Genomic DNA, 23,413 nt, shown 5'->3' on the forward strand with positions numbered 1-23,413 from the left:
CATCACCTAAAGTACTGCCATATAAAACTCCTATTTCTAAATAACATATGTACCTGCTAAGATACTTCATTTGTAGTACCCATAAAACTGGCTCCATCAGTTCTGGCATATTCTTTTTTCTCTCTATGTAAGTGAAATAGAGACATTAGCTCCTGAGGACGAGGTCCGTGTCTCAGCTCTGCTTGGCCCTGCACTATGGTGTGTTGGCCTGCTTCTTTGGGCACATAGAGAGCAACCTGGAACATGAGTGCCCTCATGTGCAGAACGACCCTGTCCTGCTCCATCTGGCATTTAGTCACGCCAGTAAGTTTTAAACCCAGCCCATACAAGCCACATTTTTGTCATGTGGTACTGATAAGACAAAAAAAATGCAGGTGTTTCAGGATGCTTATGTCTGTGGATGTCTCTATTTTATTTATGCCATTTTTGGCATAGGAGCATCCAGGTGAGTTTTACTAAGAGTGAGGATGTTGTGACTAACAGCCAAGTAAATACTAAAGGTGATGATAGGAAAGAGAAGATCATGTCCATGCTCCCTTACTGTTGCCATCCTAAACACAGGATGCCTTTCTTTTAAAACAGGCATAGGTGTGGCAGCTATTCATTCAGTGAATGAAAGTACTTTGTCTCTAACAAAATATTTCCCCTGGTTTATAGAACAATTTTTAATGCTCTGAGCATCTGTAAATGCTGTGTGTTGCTCTGTAAAAGGGAGGAAGGAGGAACCAGATGGGAGAGCTTTTTTTTAAATTTTATTTTATCTGCCTTTTAAAAATAATTGGTGAGAAGCTGCAAATCTTTTCAGTTAAAAAATTAAAAAGTGGAATATTTTAAAAACACTTTTAGGAGACAGCCTGTAAGCACTGCCTGTGTTCTCACTGCGTAGGAGATTCACACAGCGAAGCAGATTTATGTTTTATTGAAAACCTTGCTACTGCCTTTAGTTCTTTGCTGTAACTGACATGCACTGAATACATTTTTATCTTCTCTCTATTTTCAGGAAGAGATGGCACCTCTTCCCGCCTGGTGACACCAGTTTCCTTTATCCCACCAGGATCCCTTATGAGGAATCCAGCGTATTCAGCAAAGTCAATGTTGCCAACCCTGATCTGAAACACTTTCCTGAGTTTAGGAACACAACAGCCCATGTTGTTACACTCAGTCCAGGACAGGTACCAATCACATACGAGCTTTACATTACTTTAAAGATTCTAGTAAATTATTTAACTGGGTAATTAAGGGCTAGGAAATCTTAACAAATGGACTGTGGAACTTACCTCTCCCTACACTCTGCACTCAGGCTTGATACATTTCTCTCAGCACGGGAACTTTCTTTGCTCACAGTTATTTTACTAGCCTTTTTTGTACGAAAACCACAAACATTTGGAGAGTTAGTTCAGTTGGCTGCCCAATTCCATCACAGTTCTTGCAATCACCTCCAATTTGTCTGCTTTGAAACTTTCTTGAACAGTACTTCAACCTGTCTACTCTGAAACCAGTATGTTCCATAAAGTGTATTTGATTAATAAGAGTGTAAAGCCAGCAGAGGAACTCGTATTTTGATAGTGAGTAAGCCTCACCAGGGAATATTTGCCCAACTTGTTGCTTTAATAGCAGAGTATTGTAATGATGATACTTGCATTTAGAGCATGCACCATCCAGAGGTTTCATGGTGCTTTGCAAGGATGTTGGGATATTATTAACCCTGTTTTACTGAGAAAGTTCAGTTTTAAGTGCCTGGCTTACAGTCATGCAGGCAGTCAGCAGCAGTATGAGAGTAGGGCTCAGGACTCTTAATTCCTAGTCTCCTGCTGTAAATAGTGTCCGTCTTTATTTAATCAACGTGGTCTGTATTTGGAGTCTGAATTGCCCTTTTTCATTTGTTCAGCAGTGCATGTCCTTGCAATGCACTCCTGCGCATCTCAAACTGTCAGGCCTTTCCAAAGGAATTTTGCAATGTTCATTGTTCTGACCGCTTAAGGCAGTGGAGTTGCCACTTGTAGTGCCTTTTTGCCCTTCTCCTACCAGATGATGTCACCTCTTTTGACCTGCCAGCTCAGCGACTTGGGCAAGTGCTCCCTTGCTCCTAGCTGGCAAACCCAGCTGCCTTCAACAATTTAAGAACAGATTTTTGCTAATCCAGCTAATTTTGAGGAGGCAGAGTGAGGAACGCTCCTCTGAACTGGTGAGATGGCAGACTGGAGCAGGATGGTAGTTTCCAACAACTGTCTGTCAACTGGGAAGAATGTGTGCTTCTGCTGGTACAATTGAAAATGGGGAATCTGTGATCAGCCTTCATTGTTTGCACTACATTATCTCCTAGTCATATTCCTAAAGCAAATGATTAGGTTCGCATTCTGCACTTTGTAATGTTGCAGAGTTCAATTGTTTAAAGCACAAAGAACTAATTTTTACTATTGATAAAAATGCCACATCTGTTCAGCACTGCATTATCTGCGATCCCCAACACTATTTCAATTTATAATCTCCTTTGGAATCATCAAGTATGGTAGTGAACCTTTAATATGATCTTAATTTTAATTAGGCTTAAAGCAATTACAAATTAAATCTTGCTAGGAATAAAGATCTTGAGCCAACTGAGTAATACAAGTTGTCTGCATTGCCATGAAGGAGACGCCGTTTGGATTTCTGCGGGGGAAAGTAATGTAGAGGCAACGATGGAGCAGTGAGGTATTGCCTTCATCCGTTTTATCAGTGCCTTTTGGGTGGTGCTTTCCAGCATCACATCCAGTAGCTTATAGGGCAGGTGGCTGGGGACTGCTGCCATTTGATGGAGAGGAAAGGAATGTCCTAGAACTACTCCTTTGTTAACAAGGGAGAGGATCCCCAAATAATAACAATTTTGATATGTGCTTAGCAGTGTTTTTCATGTAGAATTAATACAATTACTGCAGAAATTGCAGCTAGCTTTATTTTGAGATAATACATAGCATCTCCACTTCTTCCCAGAAGGTATGCAGAACATTTTGGATTAGATATTTTAACGATAAAGGGTTGAAAAACAAAGACAAAGGTGTTAGGTATTCAGGAGAGTAACTGCATATAGGGTGAGTGCAGCTTTGAATATCAAAAACTTCATGTGTAAAATGCCACCTTCTGGTCGTTGTTTGCTACAAGCCATTTTTCTACACCCATTTAAGGCTTTAAAGCAGAATTCCTTCCTATGACATTGTACCAATGCACAATGCATGCTTCGATTGCATCCTTTGTGCCCTTTCACTGTATTGTTCAGAGGTGAATCTCTGTTACAAATTTAGGTAGTTAGCTGAGACTTCAGGTTTTCTAAGGTTTCATCCTTTACTTGACTGGTGACTGTGGGCTGAATTTCCACAGAGGTCTTAATGCAACTGCTGGTTATACATTATTGATCTGTTCTTGATACAAATTATGGTAACATTTAGATATCTAACTTATTTAAATAGGCAGCTGAGTAGTTTTAGGGTTCGTAGCTCTACACAACTATATCCATAAAGTTACAAGCTCGTTGTATCACACAAATGTAGGGGCTCCTTTTAAATATTTGGACCTGGTCACCTGTACAATGTTTGCAAGGCTGAGTGGTAAGTATGGAGCAGGAGGTTGACTGCTGGTGGATTTGTGCTCACTGAACTAGTGAGTTTTCACCCAAAGCATTAGGTGGTTTTTTTATGTGTTCATAAATTCTGCAGTATTTCTAGTAACACCTTGATTGTTTTCACAAATATACATATACTGCTTAAAAGATAGCAAACGGGGCAAAACACGTCTGTTCGCGTATATTCCACCCCACGCTCTGGGACAAGTGTTAAGAGAGTTAGGGTAAGATCTGCTACCCTCAACTTAAACCCATCCAGGACAGATGTCCTGTCTGTCATCAGTGGGAAGAACCTGGCACCTTTACAAGGCGATTCCTGAAGGAACATTCATCCCATCTTGTCCTTCAGTACAGGCTGCTGAAGGAGCCTACACACATAGATGCTTAACTTTTTTGATGATTAAAATTAGGAGAGATGAATCCCACCTGAAGAGGCTACAAAAAGTGAGATGCTATACAAATACAGAATCATTGATCATTCTTTCCTCTGCCCCACTTCTCACAGCTTCTTGCTTCCTTCCTGCTTCCTAGTGTAATTGTTCTTAATCCATCTTCCTCTTAATCCATATCCATGTAACTAGACATTGGTAGGAAGATGAGAAAATGCATCTCAGCTTGTCTGAAGGTAAACACGTGAGGCTCCACACATCTGCCCTGCTAATGGAGAGCAAGCACCTTGTACACAGAGATCAGGACCCATGCTGTTACAGGCAGCCCTCAGCTGCCCTGCTGCCTGCTCTCCTGCTTCCTGGCCTTGTGTCCCAGGTGCAGCCTGGAGCCAGAGGAGTTGCAGTGCAGCTCTAGACACCAGAGGTGTGAGGAAAGGCCTAACTGAGCTAGTCTTAGAGGCACATCAAGTCTGAGAAGGATGCTCCCTTCCAGCCTTGAAAAACATTGTCACAGTATGGGAAAAAATTATTTTAAAAAAGATCGTTACTGCTTGCTGTCTCTCAGCATGGTCTGCTGCTCAGAAACTCTCCTCCCCTGCTTTCTGAACATCTAAAGAAATACATCTCAAAGACAACCTGTGTCCAGAACTGCATTTATCACTAAGTTCCTGCGTGTAGCTGCAAGGTTTTCTCTTTTCTGTGCTCCTGCTGCAGTATCTGACGCACCATGGGATCCTGCTCAGCAGCCAGAGCTCTCAGCAGCACAGGCAGGCCTCTGACATCTAATGCAACCCTGAGCAAGCAGAGATCTTCAGGAAGTCAGGGAGAGATGCCTTGTGTGCCACCTTTAAAGAAAAGGGGAGGGGAACTTCAGATTGGTCTTGAAGTGGGGAACAAAACAGGCAGTCTGAATAACCAAGACAAATGTGGATACCAAAATAAAATGTTGGTAAGTCAGGAAATGCAGTAATTCAAACTTTTTAAAAGGCAGTAAGATGTTCCAGCTCAACATATAGAAAATACTTTTTAAAAGGAGTTGCAGTGAAAAACTCCTTTTGTTTGAAAAGAGTTTAGGTGATTTTAGTAAAGGAGAATTCAGAGTTGTCTGCAGCATTATGCATAGCAGGTGGTTGATAATTCTGTTTTGGGGAAGAAAGAAAGAAATTTCATGTGGGAGACTACAGAGCTGGCCCCAAGTCACCCCATAGAGAAGGCAGACAGCCCAGCTCAACCTCTAGACACCGAATTATCATCTCCATCACAGAAGCAGCAGAAAAGTCCACTAGAAGTTCGCTAGAACTGGTGATGAAAACACTACTCAGCCTGCCACACACATGGAGAACTCCATGAGTGCCTAAAAAGTCAAGCAAACCAAAGGTGAAAGCTGCCAGTTCCTAACTCTACTTTTCCACCTCTTCCCTGAGCTTCCCTCAGTCCCTCACCTGGGTCCCTATGGACACAGCCCCATTCTTTCCAGTTCACAGGGCCTTCCCCCGGGGCTGGGCCTGTGTTTCTGACATCAGTGGCCTTCACTGCACTGTTTCAGCAGGTGGGAAGGCACCAGCTCGGGAGGGAGGAGGGAGGCAGGGTAAGAAACATCTTCCTGGCACCAGGGTAGCCAGGCACCACTGAGGATGGGGTATAGGCTGGGGTGGCAGCACTCTCAGAGTCCTCACGTGGTGCTCCCACAGAGTTGACTACACATCTGTTTATTTTATTTTTCATTGCCAGGGTTGCAAGCAGCTCTGGGCTTTGCTTGGGTTCCCCCACAGCCCCCCATCTTTTTCTTCCCATCACACTAGCATTCTTTGGTGCTTCCTTTTCTTGCACATTTACCCAAATATCTTTTTCTAATGAGCAGGAATTTCTTGGTACAATATTTCACTTCAGGGTATGCTCTCTTTTTGAAGCAATTCCACCTTTGCCCTACCTTTGCACTGTATTGAGTTAATCATGTCCATTGAGAATTTAAACCTGTTCTGTTCTCCGTGCTGTACAAGTCTTCAGCATTGCTCCACTTGCTCTCCCAAGTGTTCTCTTGGTTTCTTTCCTCCCATTACAGACCAGAATTTCACTTTATCTTTTCTGGGATTTCTGTCCTGCTTTGACTTTATCTGCTATATTTGCCTATCACTACCCTAAATATTAAAATTATCTGATTAGTTGCTGTTTAGATCATTATCTTCCCATCCCACAATGCTAGATACATTCTGTAGAAAGCAGGTTAACACAAGGTTATCTCTTAGCTTGGAATAGTTCTGTCTTGCTTTTGCACTTTACATTTTCTCTGCAAAATTTTTGCTGCATTTTTGTGCGTGTGTGTGTGTGTGTTATTTCACTGTGGTTTACTTAAACATTTCCTATTCAAATGTAGTTTCAAATGTAGCTAAATCTGTGTCCCATATTCATAAACATATGGAAGTCTGCTTTATTTTATTGTGGAATTCATAGTTGGGGGTGGCGGTGGTGGGTTTTTGTTTGTTTTGGTTTTGTTGTGGGTTTTTTTTTGCTTCTAGTTTGCAAACCTAGAATAATACTAGTTTGTAAAGGTAGAATAATCCTATTCCTCTCTTTGCTGGATATTTTTTGGTCTTTTGTTAGTTCTGCTGCTCCCCTGCCAGCTGGATTTTTTGTTTTTAATTACTTTTTTTCCATTTCTTTGTCTTCCTTAAAGTTTTAGTCCTTTTGCTTTTTGATAATTTTCATTTTCTTGCTGCTATAAATCTTTATTTTAAGCATAAACTTAACCAAAAATAAAAGAGGGAGAACAAGTGTCTTTATGGTACCTGTTTTGCCTCTGAGTCACAGCTCTGTAGTGCCTCTATAAATCACGTCAGCAAACAGTGCCAGCTGTGGAAATACACAACTTTGCAGTTACTAGCCTTAACCTGCTGGCACGTAAAATCTGATTAGTCTCTCCAAAGTCCAAGTTCCTCCTCTTTGGTTTGAAAAGACTGGACTAGTTGGGGGGATTGTATTTTCCTCCTAGTTATACTTCTTTGCAAAGCAATTCTGTCTCTGCTTTGCATGCAAGTTGTGTTGAGCCAGCATGTTCCATTCCTAATTTCCATCTTGTTTTTCCAGGCAGCCCCTCTTACTGAAACATTTATACACTTCCCTTAATTTGCCTCTTGCTTTTGTTCCCTTGCTACATAGTCCCTCTGCACCATACCCCAATTCCCTAGTGCCTTCATCCACTTCAGCATGTTGCAAGCTCACTCTGCCTACACAAGTCTCACAGTAAGGACCCCGTTGTTGGAAAGAGCTACTTACTCCAGAAGCTGTGCCTTCTTCTGCTGTATAACAGAGTTTTCCAGACTTCATCATTATACCCTGTCATTTGGAGGACACCCAGATTCTTTAGCAGAGTTCAGTGTAAGATCCCCAATAGAGCAGATGAGCGTTCAGTTTTTTGGTATGATTCTGTAGGCAGTGAAATGTGGGCAAACACTTGCTAACAGATAAACCCATTGCAGCTAATGCAACTGCACTTTTCATTTAAAGTGTAGGTTTCTGTGATACAAGCACCACTCTGAAACTTGTTCAGTGTAGAAAATGTGTTTTGGCTTCAGTCTGTGCAGGGTTTCGTACACTTCTAGATGTCAGGAATAACTAATTGGTGATATTTTTTAAATAATGGCCCTCCACAGACTGACTTCCTTCTCTGTTTTGTATGCTGTACTGGATTAAAGTACAATTTCCAAATGTTTTTGACCTTTAGAGAGCCAATGCTTTTTTTGTTTGACTTAAATTGAAACCTGGGGAGAACATTTTGTCCTCTGGCCCCAAAATTACTCTGCTCTGATTGTCCTGTAAGTAAGTGTTTTCAGGACTGGGGCCACAGTCATTGTCTCCTACACAGACATTTTCTCATTAGCCGTGTTTTGATATAATGAAGCACAGGACTATCTAGGTAGCAGAACATTCTTTTAAGTAATTTGTGTCTACCAAGAAAAAGAATTGTCTGCAATTCAGATACAGATCATTGTTTCACTTTCCCCATTCTGAAGTGTATGTGTTTATCTGTCTCTGACCATTTGTATTCCTTGTCAAAAAATGTCTTTTATGCTTTTCTTGATAGCTCCATGTTAATCTAATGTTCAGTAATCTGTAAAGCTTGTCCTATATCATCAAAACAACATTAATGTCTTTGTACCATAAAAGCCATGGGTTAGAATCAATTTTATGTCACAGCTATCATCCTGATACAGTTGTAAAGCTCTGATCTAAACTAGTCTGTCGTGATTTCTGGGACACCTTCTTTTAAAAGCCTATCTACTAAAAGTGACGAGTTTAATACTGGTGATTATTTACCAGAATTAAAGCTACATATTGTTAATCACCTAGATGAGCATTAGGATACCTGCTTTTTGGGGAAGCCAGCTGGCAGTCCTTCTAAAGGAACTGGGAAGTCTGCTCAGTTGGAAAGTCTACAAAGCAATTCTTGCTTGGCTGAGACTTTCTCTAAAGCCCTGCTCTGCTACACCAGCTGCACTCCCTTTGTACAGCCAGACCTTGCTTACCTAGAGTAGCTACAAGGTTACAATCCTGCATCACATGAGGAGTTTGGATGAGAGGTAGTTCTGGATCATGTCCACTTCTTACATGGGAGCATTAATACAATAGGAGGAGAGAGTGGGCATTTAAGTCTTGAGAAAAGACTGTTTAGAAGAAAGACATAAAGATCACCTCCCCCGCCCCAGACCCCTATTCCTTGCCTCATTCTGCCTCTGCATCCCACATCGCCTTAATTAAAACACCTTATCTTTCTTCAGGCTTCTGCTAGTACCCTAATGTGATGTCTCTGATTCCAGGTCCTGCTTGTTCCAAGGCACTGGTGGCACTATGTGGAATCCATTGATCCCATCACTGTCAGCATAAACTCTTGGATTGAACTGGTATTTTCCTTTTTATGTCATAGTGATGTAGGACTTCTGTGTCTGCATGGACTTTTGTCCCTTGCCTGCCAGGTTCAGCCCTATTGGGCGTGCTGTGTTTAGAGGCTGGGGAGCAAAGACCCCTTATGGATACATTTTTTCCTGAAGAACCTTCCAAAGTTTCAGATCTGAAGCCCCAGTTCAGCAGAAATCACCTTCAAGTTTACCTCAGTCAGGCAAACAATTAAACACAAGCTAAACTTTTCATTTCCAATTTCTTATGGGCTAGCTAGCTTTGTGCTGAATAGGGGATGACAAAACAGCAACTTCACCTCAAGCATATGCTTACATGCAAAGCTGAATTAGATTTTAAATCAGATTAATGTGATAGGAAGGGGGTGGCAGAGGATTTTTGAATTTTCATTTCTCCGTGTTTTGATTTGCCTGCAGTTGGATTTTCTCAAGTATTAATTAAATTTTCCCCAGGCTTTGATTTTTCTTGCTCCTGTTAGCCACGACATATGGGATGGTCCCAGGGGTATCAGAACAGTTTGGTTTGGAAGGGGCCTTTAAAGGTCACCTAGTCCAGCTCCCCTACAATGAGCAGGAGCATCTTCAACTAGATCATCTCAATGCTCCAGAACATTTTCTGATTCAAATTACTTTTTCATTAATCCTAGCTTAATATATATATATATAAAAAAACCTTTGAAATGGCCTGTGAAAGCTGCCTCACTGAAATACTTACTGCTTTTTTTTTTTTTTTTAAACCTTTATTAGATTGGAAATCTGCAGGGGGATGAACACATGTGTTCAGCTGCTGTTCAAAGACCACACGATACATTTCTTATACCAACATCAAACCAAGCATTTGCAGAGCAGAGGAACTCACTTGGGTGTTTTCCTCACGGAGAAATTTTCCAGATGAGACTATGTATTTAGAAAGGACAGCAAGCCCACAGCCCATACTGAGCTCATATATAGCCATGAGTACAGTCAGGCTGTGTCCAGTGCCAGAGAAAGCACCAACAGTATTGTAGAGCAACCATTTAAGCCTGCCTTAAATTGAGCAACTTTGAGGTAATTCAGAGGAACTGGCTGTGTGCCCTGTGCTTGGAAAGACCCCGATGTCAACACACACAGTTGTACCCTAAACTGTGCCTCACAAATTGTCCCCCTCTGGAGAAGGTGGTCAGGATTGGATCAGTAACTGGTAACTCCCAGGAGCCTGGGTGGTGTGTTACCTGTAGCATTTCTCACTGTTCTTATGTGCTTCAAGAAAACAAAAATAGTGGAGAAACTCCATGGCTTTTTTTGGTCATAAAGGTCTTGCAGAAGTCACCAAGATCCTGTCTGGGGACAGCAGGAGCGGGTAGTTGTGTGGCATCATAACCAGAGGAGTGTTTGCTGGATCTTGCTAATGAATGACACACACACTCGCCCTCCCCAAATACCGAAAGCTGCCATAAACAAGTGTAGCTATTGCAGCCCAGGTGAAAGTTCCATACAGAAATTATCCCTACAGCCGATGATGGCAGCACTGTTAGGTGCTGGGCAATCCATCTGTAAAAATAAATTCTAACATGGATGCTAAAAGACAGTACTGAGAACATTTCCATTACCAAATCAAGCAGTTCTTGCTTGCAGCTGTACCAGCTGCTTTCATATTGACAGATGTGAATCATGCCAACATTTATAGTCCTTTTGAAACCATTAATTATACTGGCAAGACTTTAGAGTAGAAGTTTAATTTGTTTTCAGCTGGATGTGAGCTACTCGAAGTATTCCTTGCTTCCTAACATACTCTCATGCAATCAATACAACCCTGTCATTCAGCAGGCCAGGATGAATACCGAGAGTGCAACACCTTAAATAATTTCCACATGTGGAGACCAAACTCTGCGTTTTGGGGGCTTGTTATACAAGGCCATTAATAAGTCAAGCATCCCAAGCCACAAAATGCTGAGAGCACTTCCGCCTGCTTCTATCCCAAATTCTGCTCAGGGTTCCAGGATGAATTACTGCCTTCAACACTCAAACTAGCAGGATGCATGGTTTGCTTGATATGTTCCCCGAAGCCACAATTAGGCAGTTCAGGGCTATGGGTTGACTAGGTTACACCTTTCCTCCAAAACTTGTATGTCAAAGCTTCTCAATCAAAGCAAATTTATGTATCCACTCCTAGGCACTTGTCATTGAAATAACTAAACCACCCATCTTGTTTGGAGAGTCTTACTGTCTCCTTCCACATACCCTTCCTTCCCATACAAAAGCAACTCAGTTAAGTGGGGAAAAAAAGCTAAAAAAGATCCTATAAAATTTTGTTCTGCTATCCTAAATTGGCTAGTATCCAGCTGCCTGAGGGAATGATGCAGGAAGTGAAGGCCTGGGACAAAGAGCCAGTTACTTCCTTAGCAGAAGAGCTTTCAGAGGAAACATGGTTTTTCCTTCTGCTGATGTTTAAAACTGCAACAGTATGTCGGCTGCTGTTACATGATAAAATATTTCTTAAATGTCCTTAAGACTCACTTTTGTGCTTCTGTAGCCCCCAGTTAGTTGCTGCCTTGCTGTAACATCCTGTGTGTTTTAAGTACTTAAATTAGACATAGTATGTAGATACATAAAATTTGCTATGTACTTCCATGGTCCTTGTAGTCCTAAAAAGCTATATAAATGCATATATTAATTAAATGCTAACATTGCATTGTAATTTCATGCACCAGATTCAATTAACAGAACACTAATAAGGGAAAAGATTATATACACACACTAGAACCTGTTTTTTGCAAATCCTTATTCAGATAAGTAGTTGCACCAAGGCCTGTGCTGTTACCCATGTGGGTAATGAGCACGCATGAGTAGGAGCATCAGAAGTCTGAAGCCCTTCACTGACTTCACATACATGAGTATGGCTTTCAAACTAAGGCCATCCATTTAGTTCTTCCCGAGATCTCCCAGCTTTCTGCAGAGACCCAAGTGCTAAGCTGTCTCCAACCATTTTCTGTTCCCTTGACGCAGGATGCAGATCATGAAGCCCGTGTAGAAGAAGCGATAACTCGAATGCTGGTATGTGCCATAAAATCAGCAGAAAATCCCAGTGATGGAGATCTCTGGCTAAATCCCACAGAGGTAAGCCCGCTCTTGCTCCCATTATGGCACTGATAACAGAGAATTACTGACATTTTGCTTAGCTCCCCCTGAGTCTTTCTGCTGCCTGAGAAAAAGAATTTTAAATTCCTTCCCTTCGTGTAGCAGAAGTAATTCATAGAAGATAATCACACAACGCTGAATTGAAACATCTCTGCTTTTAACTGACTGTATCCTTGGTGTTTTCTTAGGTTGAGGCAACATCCCATGAAATCAATCTTCAATACCTGAATAAAGCAGTGTCTGAATACTTCAAGTGTCAAAAGGCAAGTGTGTCAGAGCAGGCATGTTCCAGCAGCACTGGTGCAGAGCAAAGGACGAGTGCCTCATGCAAGAGGAAGAAAAGGGAAGTTGGCTGTGAGCCAGAGGGCTACAGATTACTAACCCATGAATTTGGCTTTTCAACCTTTAAAGCAGAAAAGCTGCAGAAAATACCTTTTGGGCCTCATCTTATTCAAGTTTTACCACAGTCTCAAGAAACAAGCTCGATGGGTGCGGTTGCAAGTGACACTAGAAATCTCCATGAAGATGAAGGAGGACATTTTGGAAAATTACACAGCACCAGGAAGCAACTGGTAATGAGTAACGACTGTGAAATGCCTGCACATCAAGTGGACTCAGACAGCAGTCCAAATGCCTCACAAACAGCCCTTTCTACCAATGATTTGCTAGACTGTTTGGTTAATCCACATGTCATCAATTTAGTGGCTCGGTTGCTGTTGGAGAGAGCAAGAGTTTAATGCCAGAGTGTTTTATCATTTCTGAAATAAAGAAATCAAATGGCAGCCTTGTTCTGGGTGTTTAAGCTGTGTAATAATTTAATGTTTCATTTCATATAATTTTTAGGTACAGATAGGCACAGTTAATGGTTAAGTGGCAGATTGAAGTTGAACTGAAAAAGAATAAGTGGTTAATGATGGCTGGGAAGAGAAAGGTGTGTTTAGTTGGAGAGTTCCTCAGTGTTACGAGCAAAACAGAGCATTCACAGTTACACTCCCACCATGCTGGGCGGATGGGATCTTTAAAGTGTTCTACAGCTCTGAGCTGTGAAACAAGTATGGCTTGACGAGAGGCAGTAGGAGGGAGTGCTGGAACACAGATACATAGCAGAGGGGACTGGGAGGGGGAAAAGACAGACTGACATAGTGTAGACTGCAGCCCTTGACCACATTTAAAGTAAAAGGGTCAATAAGTGATCAGTTGATCGCATTAGAAATAGTAAGTTCAAATAAACCTAACCTGAGCCAAGAGGCAGTGCACTCACTAATGCATCTACTTCCTCCCTTCTGCAAAATAACTTCAGTTTTGTCACAAAGCTCTAGGATGGAGCGAGACAGAAGTCCTTAGCAAGCAAGTGGCCTTCAGCTGGTTGAGAATCACTTGAAGCTGGGAGACAAAAGGCCATCGGGAAGTTACTGTTATGATTTATTTAAAGCCAGATACACACAGTTCCCCATCTCTAAGGAACAAAACAAAGCAGTTATGACTTTCTACCTCTGTCCTACTCTTTACTGTAACAATAAAAATTTAATGATTTTTTTTTTCCTTGTGGTTGCAGTACGAGACCATCCTTTTTTCAAAGTATAGTAGTCCTTGGATTTGTTTTTGAAGGCTGGGTGGTCCTTTGATTAAAAGGTTATGGAACTTGAAATACAAGCAAGAAGGTGGGTTAACACTGAAGCTATGCATGGAGACTTGGAAAGAAACTGGAAAGAAGCTTCTGACATCTTCTGGGATGCTCTCGCCTCCTCTGCCTTCTTTTTGAGGTAGCAAGAGCAAATGGCATTTGCCCTAGTGATGGCTTCAGAGGGGCTCTTTTGGGACAGCTCCTGTGAAGCCTTTGCTTTCAAAACTTACCTTTGCCCATATCTACTAGCACCTATAAACCAGTTTCTATCGTTAACCTGTTTCCACATTCATAACCCCACACTGCCAGCCCTCTAGCTGATACTTCCTTTGCCTGATGCCTATTCCCTGCTAAATCCATGAAGCCAGTGCTCTTTCCACAGAGATCACCTTCCAACAATTTATAGTTGAAAAATCACAATGGCAAAGGTGCTTTTATACTGATTGCATGTTGGCCAGTCCCTGATGAATGATGGCAAGTGCTCTAGGTATGCACCAACAGGTCCAAGAAACCTTGCAATTTAAAAAAAACCAACCAAACAAAAAAAAACCCCACCCTGATACACTTGGAAGAGGATTAAATTGAAAATGCTCGAAGGTTCACATTTAACAAGCACAGAAACCTTACCCAGACAGGCCCTTTTAGGTGTGGTTACTTCAGCTACTGGATGGAGCAGGATTTAGCTCTCATTCCTCTGGCTGGCTGGGAGGGAAAGAGGAAACAAAGTTGTACGTGCAGCTTGCTGGAGACCTGGGCTTTGAAAAGTGACCGAGCGTTAGTAGAAGGGGCTGTTATCAGCTCTGTCTTTGACCAGAAACGTGGAGTTTCAGCTGTCCTGCTCTACCCCCGTAACTGGGCTCAGACCCCGATGACACCCATGTATCATCTTCAGCAGCAACCTGCAGGCAAGATGTGATTCTCAGCAGCACGTGAGAAAGTTCACTTTTCTCAGTTTATGTTAATACACCAAAGCGTCTCAGCGGGGCTGAGCCACTGCGACAAGACCAGAATTTAATAAACAGTCCCGTTGATACACTTCATGTTTGTGTGTTGGCGCTGCTGTGCCAAAAGGATTAAAAATTAGTTAGGAAACTTCTTAGTCACATCTGCTGCCTTTAGTGATTCCCCAGGCTCCTAGGGAACAGGTTGGTGGAACAAGGCAGCCCTGTTTCAATATGTGGGTGCATCTCAGTGGAGCTGGGCTTTAGCGACAGCCCGCTTTTGTCCTGTTGCTGCACTTGTCCCAGAGGGGCTGGGACCAGCCAGAGCACTGCTGCTGGGAGTATGGGCACTGGGGAGGAAAGGTTGCAAGTGCTTCATTTTAATTTACTGAGCAAAAATAGTCTTGCAATAAAAAAGCTTTTATATCTACAACAGATATAGGTGGGGGAGGAAAAGCACAGGCAGTAAAGTGGAGGAGGTGGACAACACCACCACCTTCTAGTCCCCACAACGTGAACCTCCTTAGCTGAAGCTTTCCTCCCAGCGCAGAGATCATCTTAACATACCCCTCACGATATCTACGCTGAACATTTCCTCCCTTTCTACTCAGAATAACTGTCCTTGAAAAGGCTCACTGAATGTTTCAGAGGTCTTTCCAAGACTGGCCCCCATGGGCAGAGGCGCCAGTGCCCGTGTCAGAGGACCCATCTCGGACTCAGCGTAGGAGCAGCCGCTCTCACATGGCTGAGCCGCGTGTGTTCAGAGGCACATCGCTCACCGCTCTGAACAAATACCCTCTGTCTGGGGACAGTCCCAGTTTATGCCTGTCCAGGTGCAGCCCATGATTTAAGGGCCAGGCTGTGGCCAGAAGCCATTAACAAAGGGGACAGGGAGGAGGGCAAGCAAGCCTGTTTAGGATGCTAGGCAAAAGCACCAGAAGGACTTTGTGTCTCAGAGGCGCAATATAAAATCTCAGTCATACACTCAGCACACGGGGGTAGAGAGAGAAACAACCACAAATTCAGAAAGTCACGTATGGCAAATGGCTCACACACCAATAAGAGAAATTTATAGCTCCGACCCGATTCGCAGGATACCAAATGCCGTGATTTCTGATGCCGTTTCTAAATTCATGGCCACTGCGTGGAGAAGCTCAGACAAGTTTCTACATATTCATAGCGTTAAAAATAAATGATTTCTGACCTCTCTGGTGACAGCCTGACTCAGTGAAGAGCAGGAACCCACCACCTAGCCCTCTGCAACCACTAATAGAAACCTTTCTTTCCCCCCCAAGAAAGAGTATTTCCTACTCCCTGTCAGCAGTGGACATGGCAACAGTTGCGATGACAGCCTGGAGCCATCACCAGGGTGGTCACAGTGGTGACGTGCTCAATATCTCCGCTTCAGCTGAGTGACAGTAAGAGATTGCCACTGCACAGCTTGGTGATGAAGCTAAAGCCCTGCTCCAGCCCAGGGGCCAGACCAAGCAGCAGGCTGGGCCAGTGTGCTCATCTCCCCACACATGTCCAGACCATCCCCATTGCCTGATGGAAACCTGGGGTCTTCCCTGCTCCAAAACCAGGTTTACAGAGTGGTTCAAGGGCCAGCCTGGTTCACCTCTCCTGGGCTGTCTGACATTGCTACTCACTGTCCCTGAGCACAGCCCTCACCTAAAGGGATATGCGCTTTGCTTGTCTGCAAAGTAAAAAACCATACTGAAATCAGAAGTCCCACCTCTAAAGAGAGCAGGAAGGGAAAAACCCAAATAGTTACATCTTCCAGAGTTCTAATCTTTCACTGAAAACCTCTCCACTACATTTCACTAGGTACCATTTTATTTCACAGCACTATTTCCCCCCACATTCGCATCTCTCGGGACTTCTGCTCTGGCACTGATTGCTCAGTGACACAGAGCAACTCAACTGCAGAACTGTAACATATGTTATAATATAGTGTTAACTATAAATTGAAGTTTTAACTAAAAAACATGGCATATTGAAGAGGCAGAGAGAATCCTTCCACAGTACTAATTGCCTTTTACAATAAAGGCAGTGCGACATGTCAGTCCTTTTGCCAACTAGTAAGCTCCTTGCTGCGTTTCTTGGCTACAAACATGAACTGTTTAGGTGTATGGCATGGGCAGGCTTTCTCTCTGAGGGAGTTTCCTGGTTTACTGGTGTTACACATTTCTGGTGTTACTACATCAGTGGCTGAGGGAGAAAGACTTTTGCAAATGGGTGGCCTGGTTTTACAACTTGGTTCATCTGAACGGGTGAGGAAAAGGAGATTAGATCTTCTGCACCACACTTTTGTGTCCTCCAGGCAAAGAGGCCTGATCCCATAGCAAGATGGGGACAGATGTTCCCACATCAGCTGAAGGAGCAGTGGGAGGATGGCACCTCTGCATAAAGAGCTGTTTTTAGAGACATCCCAAGTGGATGCTCCACTAGACATTTATTTCTCCATCTAATTGGTGGGGTTTGTCCATCTTAACAGGATGACAGTCAGCTTGGCAAGACCACAGCATCCAGGTATCTGGGGAGGTCCATAGGGCAGTGGGGACCGGGGATGGAAGGAGGATTTTGGTGAAAGTCTCCCAGAGGCCCTGGGAACACAAGCAGAAACCCAGGAGCTCTCTGACCTATGGCCCCTGTGCTGAGGGACCTGGGGAGCCCTGCACTGGGTAAAAGTGTCCCACAAGCCGGAAGCGTTGCTTTGCAGACAAATCTCACATGCATTACAGCTGTCCTGGTCCTTGCGTTACTGCTTACCTATTTACAGGGCAGTGTGATGGAAAAGATATGTCTAGCTCCCTGCTCAGCACGTGCTCCAGTTTCACAGTAAATTCTAGCTCTAGGTTTTGAGGGCACAAACTTTGCTCCTTCCAAAGTCCTAGTGAGACTGTCCCAGCAACAAGTTCTGATTCCTTGCAATGACCCATGAAAACCACTTCATAAAGGGCTGAAACTGACACTTCAAGCATTGAAGACCACTCACAATTTCCCTGCAAAAAAGGTGGGCCTGCATCTTTCCAGGTCGGAAAGGTTGCTTGCAAAAAGAGTTTTCATCTCCCTGAGGGCTATTTGACTCATGTGGAGACACTCTCTGCCCCATCACTGCTGTGAGGAGGGCACCTCTGAGCTTCCATGGCAGCCAGAGGGTTAAACTTATTCCTGAATTCCTCTCTTACCCCTGCCATGTCCCCTCCTCCTGCCCCACACAGCCTGGGCAATGACCATCCAAAGCACCAGGCAGTAAAACACCCTTCCCATTTAACCAGCACCAGCCTTGTCCTGCCCTGGCAGGGCACATGAATCCAGTCCAATTAGCAGCAGCCCTAACAAAGCTGGCTGAAAAACCACCATTAAAATGAAAAACGGTGTGTAAAAAGAAGGCAAAGCAAGCATGGCCATAATACAACTTACTGCCTTCCCCAGACAAACAGCCTCATAATTTACAAGGAGCTCAATGCCTCACCTGAGTTTTAGCCTGTTTTTCCCTGAGGAGGTAATGCATTACCTCCGCCCTGCACTCCACACTTGCTCAGGGCTTCGGGTTTTTATCCAAAGAGATTAGGATCTCTGCCATTAAAAATGGAGCTTTCTGCTATGTAGCGATAGTTCATTGAAATGTGGTTTATTTCCTTGTTTACTGCTACCTTGACTGAAAGCTAAACAACTTCAAACATTGACGCCATGCACTGCACATAGATCATCACCACTTTAGCCATGACTGTCTGCTGCTGATACCCCAACAGCCCTGTCTTCCACCTGGCTCTGGTCCCCTGGGGACAACCCAGCCTGGGTGAGCCTACACTTCCAGCTGGGGCCATGGTGGGATGAAAGATCTCCAAATCACCGACATATTTGACTCTAAGCATGTGAACAGACCTGATTGTCACCAAGTTACATCCATGAGGAGGAGCCTGGGCTTCCAGTCCAGGTCATGACAGCAGATCAAGGCAAGAGAACAAGGCCAACTCCAGAATACAATATGTGCCATCAGAAGCATCCCAAGCCCCATGACTGCTTTTCTGTGCCTGCCAATCATGTTATTACCATTTTTAACTTCAAAATAATGTTTAAAACTCTATTAGAAGAGCACTAGAGCATGGACTGGTAGAAAACAAGCCTGTCCTGGCTGGGGTAGGAGAGAAAGGAAGAGACGGCCATGCAGGTCTTTTCCATCTCTTCCTCTTCTGAGAGTTAATTAGCAAGGCAAGGTAATGGTATTTGTGCATTTACTGCATGCACTGATTACAATAAATTTTGTCCTGCATGTTAAAGTCAAAAACATCTCGCATCTGCCAAAAAGCAATCAGGACCAATTAATGAAGATGTAATTTCCCCAGATGCTGCTATTAACATAATTCACAGTGTTCCTAGCAACATGAATATAATTAACCCAGTTAACCACAGCTCTCGTCACCGCTGCACCGAGCTGCCTGTACTGGCAGAGGAGCCTCACTGAGCCCTGTGCCCAGGTGGCACATCCACAGGGCTGCAGGTCAGAGCTGATCCCTGTTCCTCCTCCTCTGGGGGTGTGTTTGGAGGTTACAGACATTGCCCACAGCCCAGCAGTGGTAGACGCTCTTCTCAGAGGCAGGACAACACAACAGCCCTTACCCCACATGGTCTATGTGACTCAAATGCACCTCTCCAACGGGATGGGTGACACCGCAGCAGACCCACCCCAGTCCTGGAAAAGGTGCGCACTTGTGTTGGTCAAACACATAGCAAAAACTAAGACAGTCCCTTAACCCAGGGTGCCCTCCAGCTCTTTTTTTGCAGATTCATGCCCTGCATAGCAATGTGGTAAGCACACAGCTTTGCCTTCACCACCATCTGAAGCAAAACAACTTACTGTTAGAGAGCAGCAGGACAAGCTGGGAGCCAAGAGTGACCCTCACCGACGGGGCGCAGTCCTAGAGGTGCTGGTACCTGGGTCCATCAACACCTCCACACACAGCAAGCCATGAACCAGGTCCAGGGTCCCACCAGAGTCCAGCAGCTGAGAGCAAAAGGAGACAGGGACAGGAGAGATGGGACAGTATGGGTCCAAAGCCTCTCCCGAAGGCAGGGCTCAAGGCAGGACTGCTGGCCCGGGGCTGAGCTGCAATGGGGCTCCCACACCCATGGGTGGGTGTGTGTCCCAGCTGAGTCTAGGCAAGGCCGTCAGGGCCTTCAGGTGTTTCTCCTCCAGTGATAACAGAGCAGTGAGCAACCATCAGACATTTTACGTGCCACAGCCGGTGCTTGCTGTGGGCTGGGGACAGGTGCTATTCCAAGTGCTGATGGGGAAGGGCAGCGGTGGTGGGATTTTTGTCCCTGTTCTGTCCTAATTGAGCTCCACCCCTGCCTCTCAAGCAGCAAACTGGGGTGAGGAAGAGGGGGAGATAAAGGTTCAGGTGTTCAGACCAAAGTTCAGGGTTTTCACAGTGCTTTGGTCCTTGATGAGCTGAGGCAAAAGTCTCATCCTGTGTCTGCATCCCCATTGTGCCCTCACCTGATCACTCTTCAAATCCCAGAGGCAAGAGTTGGAGCCACCCTTGGGAAGGAAAGGACTGAGCCTCCTGCAGCCCCCCAGGCCATGTTTTAGTAGTGAAGCTGGATCTCTGCCCACCTTTGAGGGGTGGGTGCAGGCAAGGTGCTTTAACCAGTCCTAATAGCTTGCACAAAATGATTTCAATTTTCCCCAACTTCAGAGAACTGATATTTTCAAGTGGTCGAAATTGCTCAGAAATGGCAGTTTCACCCATGTCCAAGTATGCCCTGAAAGGACTTCTGGGTTGGGTTTTGGGGCTGCATTCTATTTAATCTTCCCCCATTTTCAATGAAATTTTACATCAAAAAAACCATGGACATTTCTAAAAAGCTCAAAAAAGTTGGAAGGGCTTTTCTCTCCTGAGGGAAGAGCCCCTGATTTCTCTCCTAGCCTTTTTTCTGGTGAGAGAACAAACAAGAAAGGGGATGTTAAAAATTAATGAATGCTTTTTTTTTTTTTTTCCACAAGTGTGGGAAGTTTTCAAATACATTTAAACTATTCAGTTCTTTCTTTTGATAGCTTTGTCCAATAGGGAGTTGATTTCCCAACCAGCTCTGGGAACACCTTGAAGCTCCTAAAATTTGGAGAAACGTTGACCAAACCCATTTCCTAGCTTGAAACCACCAATGCTTTAAATAATTCATCTGGTTTCTTGCAGATTGATTTAATTCAAATCACCTGAAAATACTAGGCTTAAAAATGTGGGTAATCTGCCAGGTCAGAAAAAGCAGGACATTTTAATGAAAGTACAGACCTGTCTAAACCAGTGAGTAGTTTAACAATTACCTGATATAATAACATGTAAAAAGATGCTATGGACAAAGGTGAGATCATTCACGTTAATTAAAATGTCTGAGCTGCAACAGTCCTGTCTTAATAGCGGATTTAAGCTGAGGCATTGTAAAGCGATGTTAGAACGGTCATTGCTTTTGTGTAATTAAGGAAGAAATAGAGAATTATCAAGTACCTTCATGGAGGGCCAGGGAAACACGGCCAGCTCCTTACAGTCACTGGGTGGGTGGTATTTGGGGGGGGAAGTTTCTGGACACTAGTGGGAAAACAAAGTGCCAGGGATGGGGGAGTTGGGGTGAGAAGCTGCCATCAGCGTGGGCAGCTGCTCCCCCCGGGGTGATGACCTGAATCCAGCACTGAGAAAAGTCAGGATGCCCACTGACCCCCAAAGCGACCCCCATTTGCTTTTCCCCGCAGGCCTCCCACCTTCTGCCTCTTCTCTGAGAGATGCGGCCACCAAATTGGACTCTCTGCAAGTGCCAGGGATGACTTGGTGACATGTTTCAAGGCATTTTTGTGCAACTTGCTGCCCTTTCCCACCCTCTCACCCAGGGCAGGTGGGCTGGCAGGGGACAATCCCCTAAATCCCAGCAAGCCTCAGCTGCGCAGGCTGCCCAGGCTGCATTGCTGCCCTGGGGAGGTATGAAATACTCATCAGGAAAAGCAAGTGATTGATTCTCTGACAGGGTGATTAGGGCCCAGGCGAGGAGGAGCTCAAGTATTCATACTCAGCAGAGTGGCTTTGATAGCAGGGAGAGCAAAACCCCCCAGCACCTCGCTGCCAGCAGCTGGAAACTCCCTGGGGGCAAGAGAAACTCCCACTCACTACTTCCCTGTCGTCATCCCACTGCCGTTCGTGCCCCTTTTGCAAGGGATGCAATTTGGTCCCCAAACCCCAGAGTGGAGATGAGACCCTGTACTCCTAAAAGTTGGGACCCAGAGGAAGGGAGCCCCGGTGCTGGTCCTGCATGGTCCCCTCCATCCCTCGTCTGCAAGATGGAGATAATAACCCTGATGTGGGGTGTGAGTGGGGGGTGGGATTGAAATGTCTGAGGCATGGTAGAAAAGCAGCGAGGAAATCTATTCCCTCCTGGCCAGCAGAGGTAACGCTTCCCTCCTCACTGGGCTGCAGCAGGGTGTGATGCCCAAACCACCCCTGCCTGGCTGGAGGCCTCCCAGCAGATTGGGGGAGTGTGGCTGCTCCCCCAGCATTGCCCTGCATCCGTTTGGGTGTTGGGCTCTGCCTGTTCCTACCGCAGAGCATCCAAAAACATGCCCACATGGCACTGCAGGTTGGGACTGCAGGAGGATCATCTCCAGTGCCCAGGAGCACCAGCCCCGCCAATGCACAGGCACACGTGTGGCTTTTCGTGGCTTTTCGAACAGTTTTCTTCTTTTTTTGCACCACTGTAATTCTTTTATTCCATCAGCTACAGAAAATCGATGCGCCTTTTCGGTTAGAAGTCCTGGCTTGAAACTTTTGGTCCCTTAAATCATCTTCCCATGATTTAAGGGGAGGTGAAATCTCTCTCTGGTGCCAGCTGCCGTGACACCTTCCCAGGAGAAGCCCCACCGCAGAAAGGTGACGCGACAGCATGAGATGCAACAGGGGCTGAGCCCCCATTCCCTGCCCCTTCACTCTCCTGACCCCACCGGGCCCCCCAGCCACCCCACAGAGCCCCTTCTGCCCCAGTGCATGACAGCAGCTCTGCCAGGGTCGCCTCCTAGCCCTTCCTCACACCCTGCAGCCTCCCAGCACCGATGTGGGGGGACCGGTGCTGGCGGGAGCCCCAACTCCCAGAGGGTGCCTGCGGGAGCAGCCCTGTGCCACTGAAACCCCACAGCATCCTTTTTGCTTGCAAATGGCACAAACTCGGAGGGAAATCACTCAAGTGAAGCAAACATGGTGTGCCAGGAGTCCATTTCCAGCCTCACTCCTGGGAGCACAGCAGCACCCGCATACTAATCCAGCCAGATGTTATTAAAGCTTTGATCAAATTAAACATAGAGAGCTTTTTAAGTTCTCCCTTTGGATTTATCTGGAATAAATTCTTCTGAGAGAATCAGCTAATTGATGGGTTACTTTTAAAAAATTTTGGCAGCTTGCTGGGTTGGAGCATCAGTGCGAGGGAGATGCTATCCCTGCGCCCGGCCAGGGATGGTTGGTGGGATACTTATGAGGCCCATGAATTTCCCTAATGCTTTATGGACTTGGCTGAAATATCAGGAGGACGTGGAAAGCCCCAGAAATAATTTTTTAAAATTCTGTACTGAAAGCTTTTCCCTCCTTCCCACTTTCAGATTCATTTATTTAATTTCCCCCCTTGAAATAAAGACTAATGTTGCTGAATCCAAAAGCACGGCTCTTTTGTCTCGCCTCGCAAGGAAAGAAAATAGCCTTGCTCCCCTTTTAATGCTAATGCATGAAAAATCTCCCAGTGAAATCTCCATTTATCAAGCCAGATTGAAGGGCACACAACAGAGGAGCTTATTGCCCTGC

The 23,413-nt window shown here is 44.8% G+C and overlaps 1 protein-coding gene across 5 annotated transcripts in view; it reads left to right on the forward strand.

Annotated features, from left to right (window-relative positions):
* The window catches only part of HSPBAP1 (HSPB1 associated protein 1), a 37,806-nt gene extending 25,013 nt beyond the window's left edge, over window positions 1–12,793 (forward strand). For 4 of the 5 annotated variants that reach the window (XM_074828746.1, XM_074828750.1, XM_074828748.1 and 1 more), the window contains 4 exons: window positions 1,001–1,172; window positions 8,799–8,882; window positions 11,880–11,990; window positions 12,200–12,793. In XM_074828746.1, coding sequence (XP_074684847.1) covers window positions 1,001–1,172; window positions 8,799–8,882; window positions 11,880–11,990; window positions 12,200–12,748 — 916 coding nt within the window. In that variant the 3' untranslated portion in view covers window positions 12,749–12,793. The remainder of the gene's footprint in view (window positions 1–1,000; window positions 1,173–8,798; window positions 8,883–11,879; window positions 11,991–12,199) is intronic. The other variant, XM_074828747.1, reaches the window with a different exon arrangement.
* The last annotated feature ends 10,620 nt before the right edge of the window (window positions 12,794–23,413 follow it).

Source organism: Strix aluco, chromosome 6 (genome assembly GCF_031877795.1).
Source record: "Strix aluco isolate bStrAlu1 chromosome 6, bStrAlu1.hap1, whole genome shotgun sequence".
NCBI lineage: Eukaryota > Metazoa > Chordata > Aves > Strigiformes > Strigidae > Strix > Strix aluco.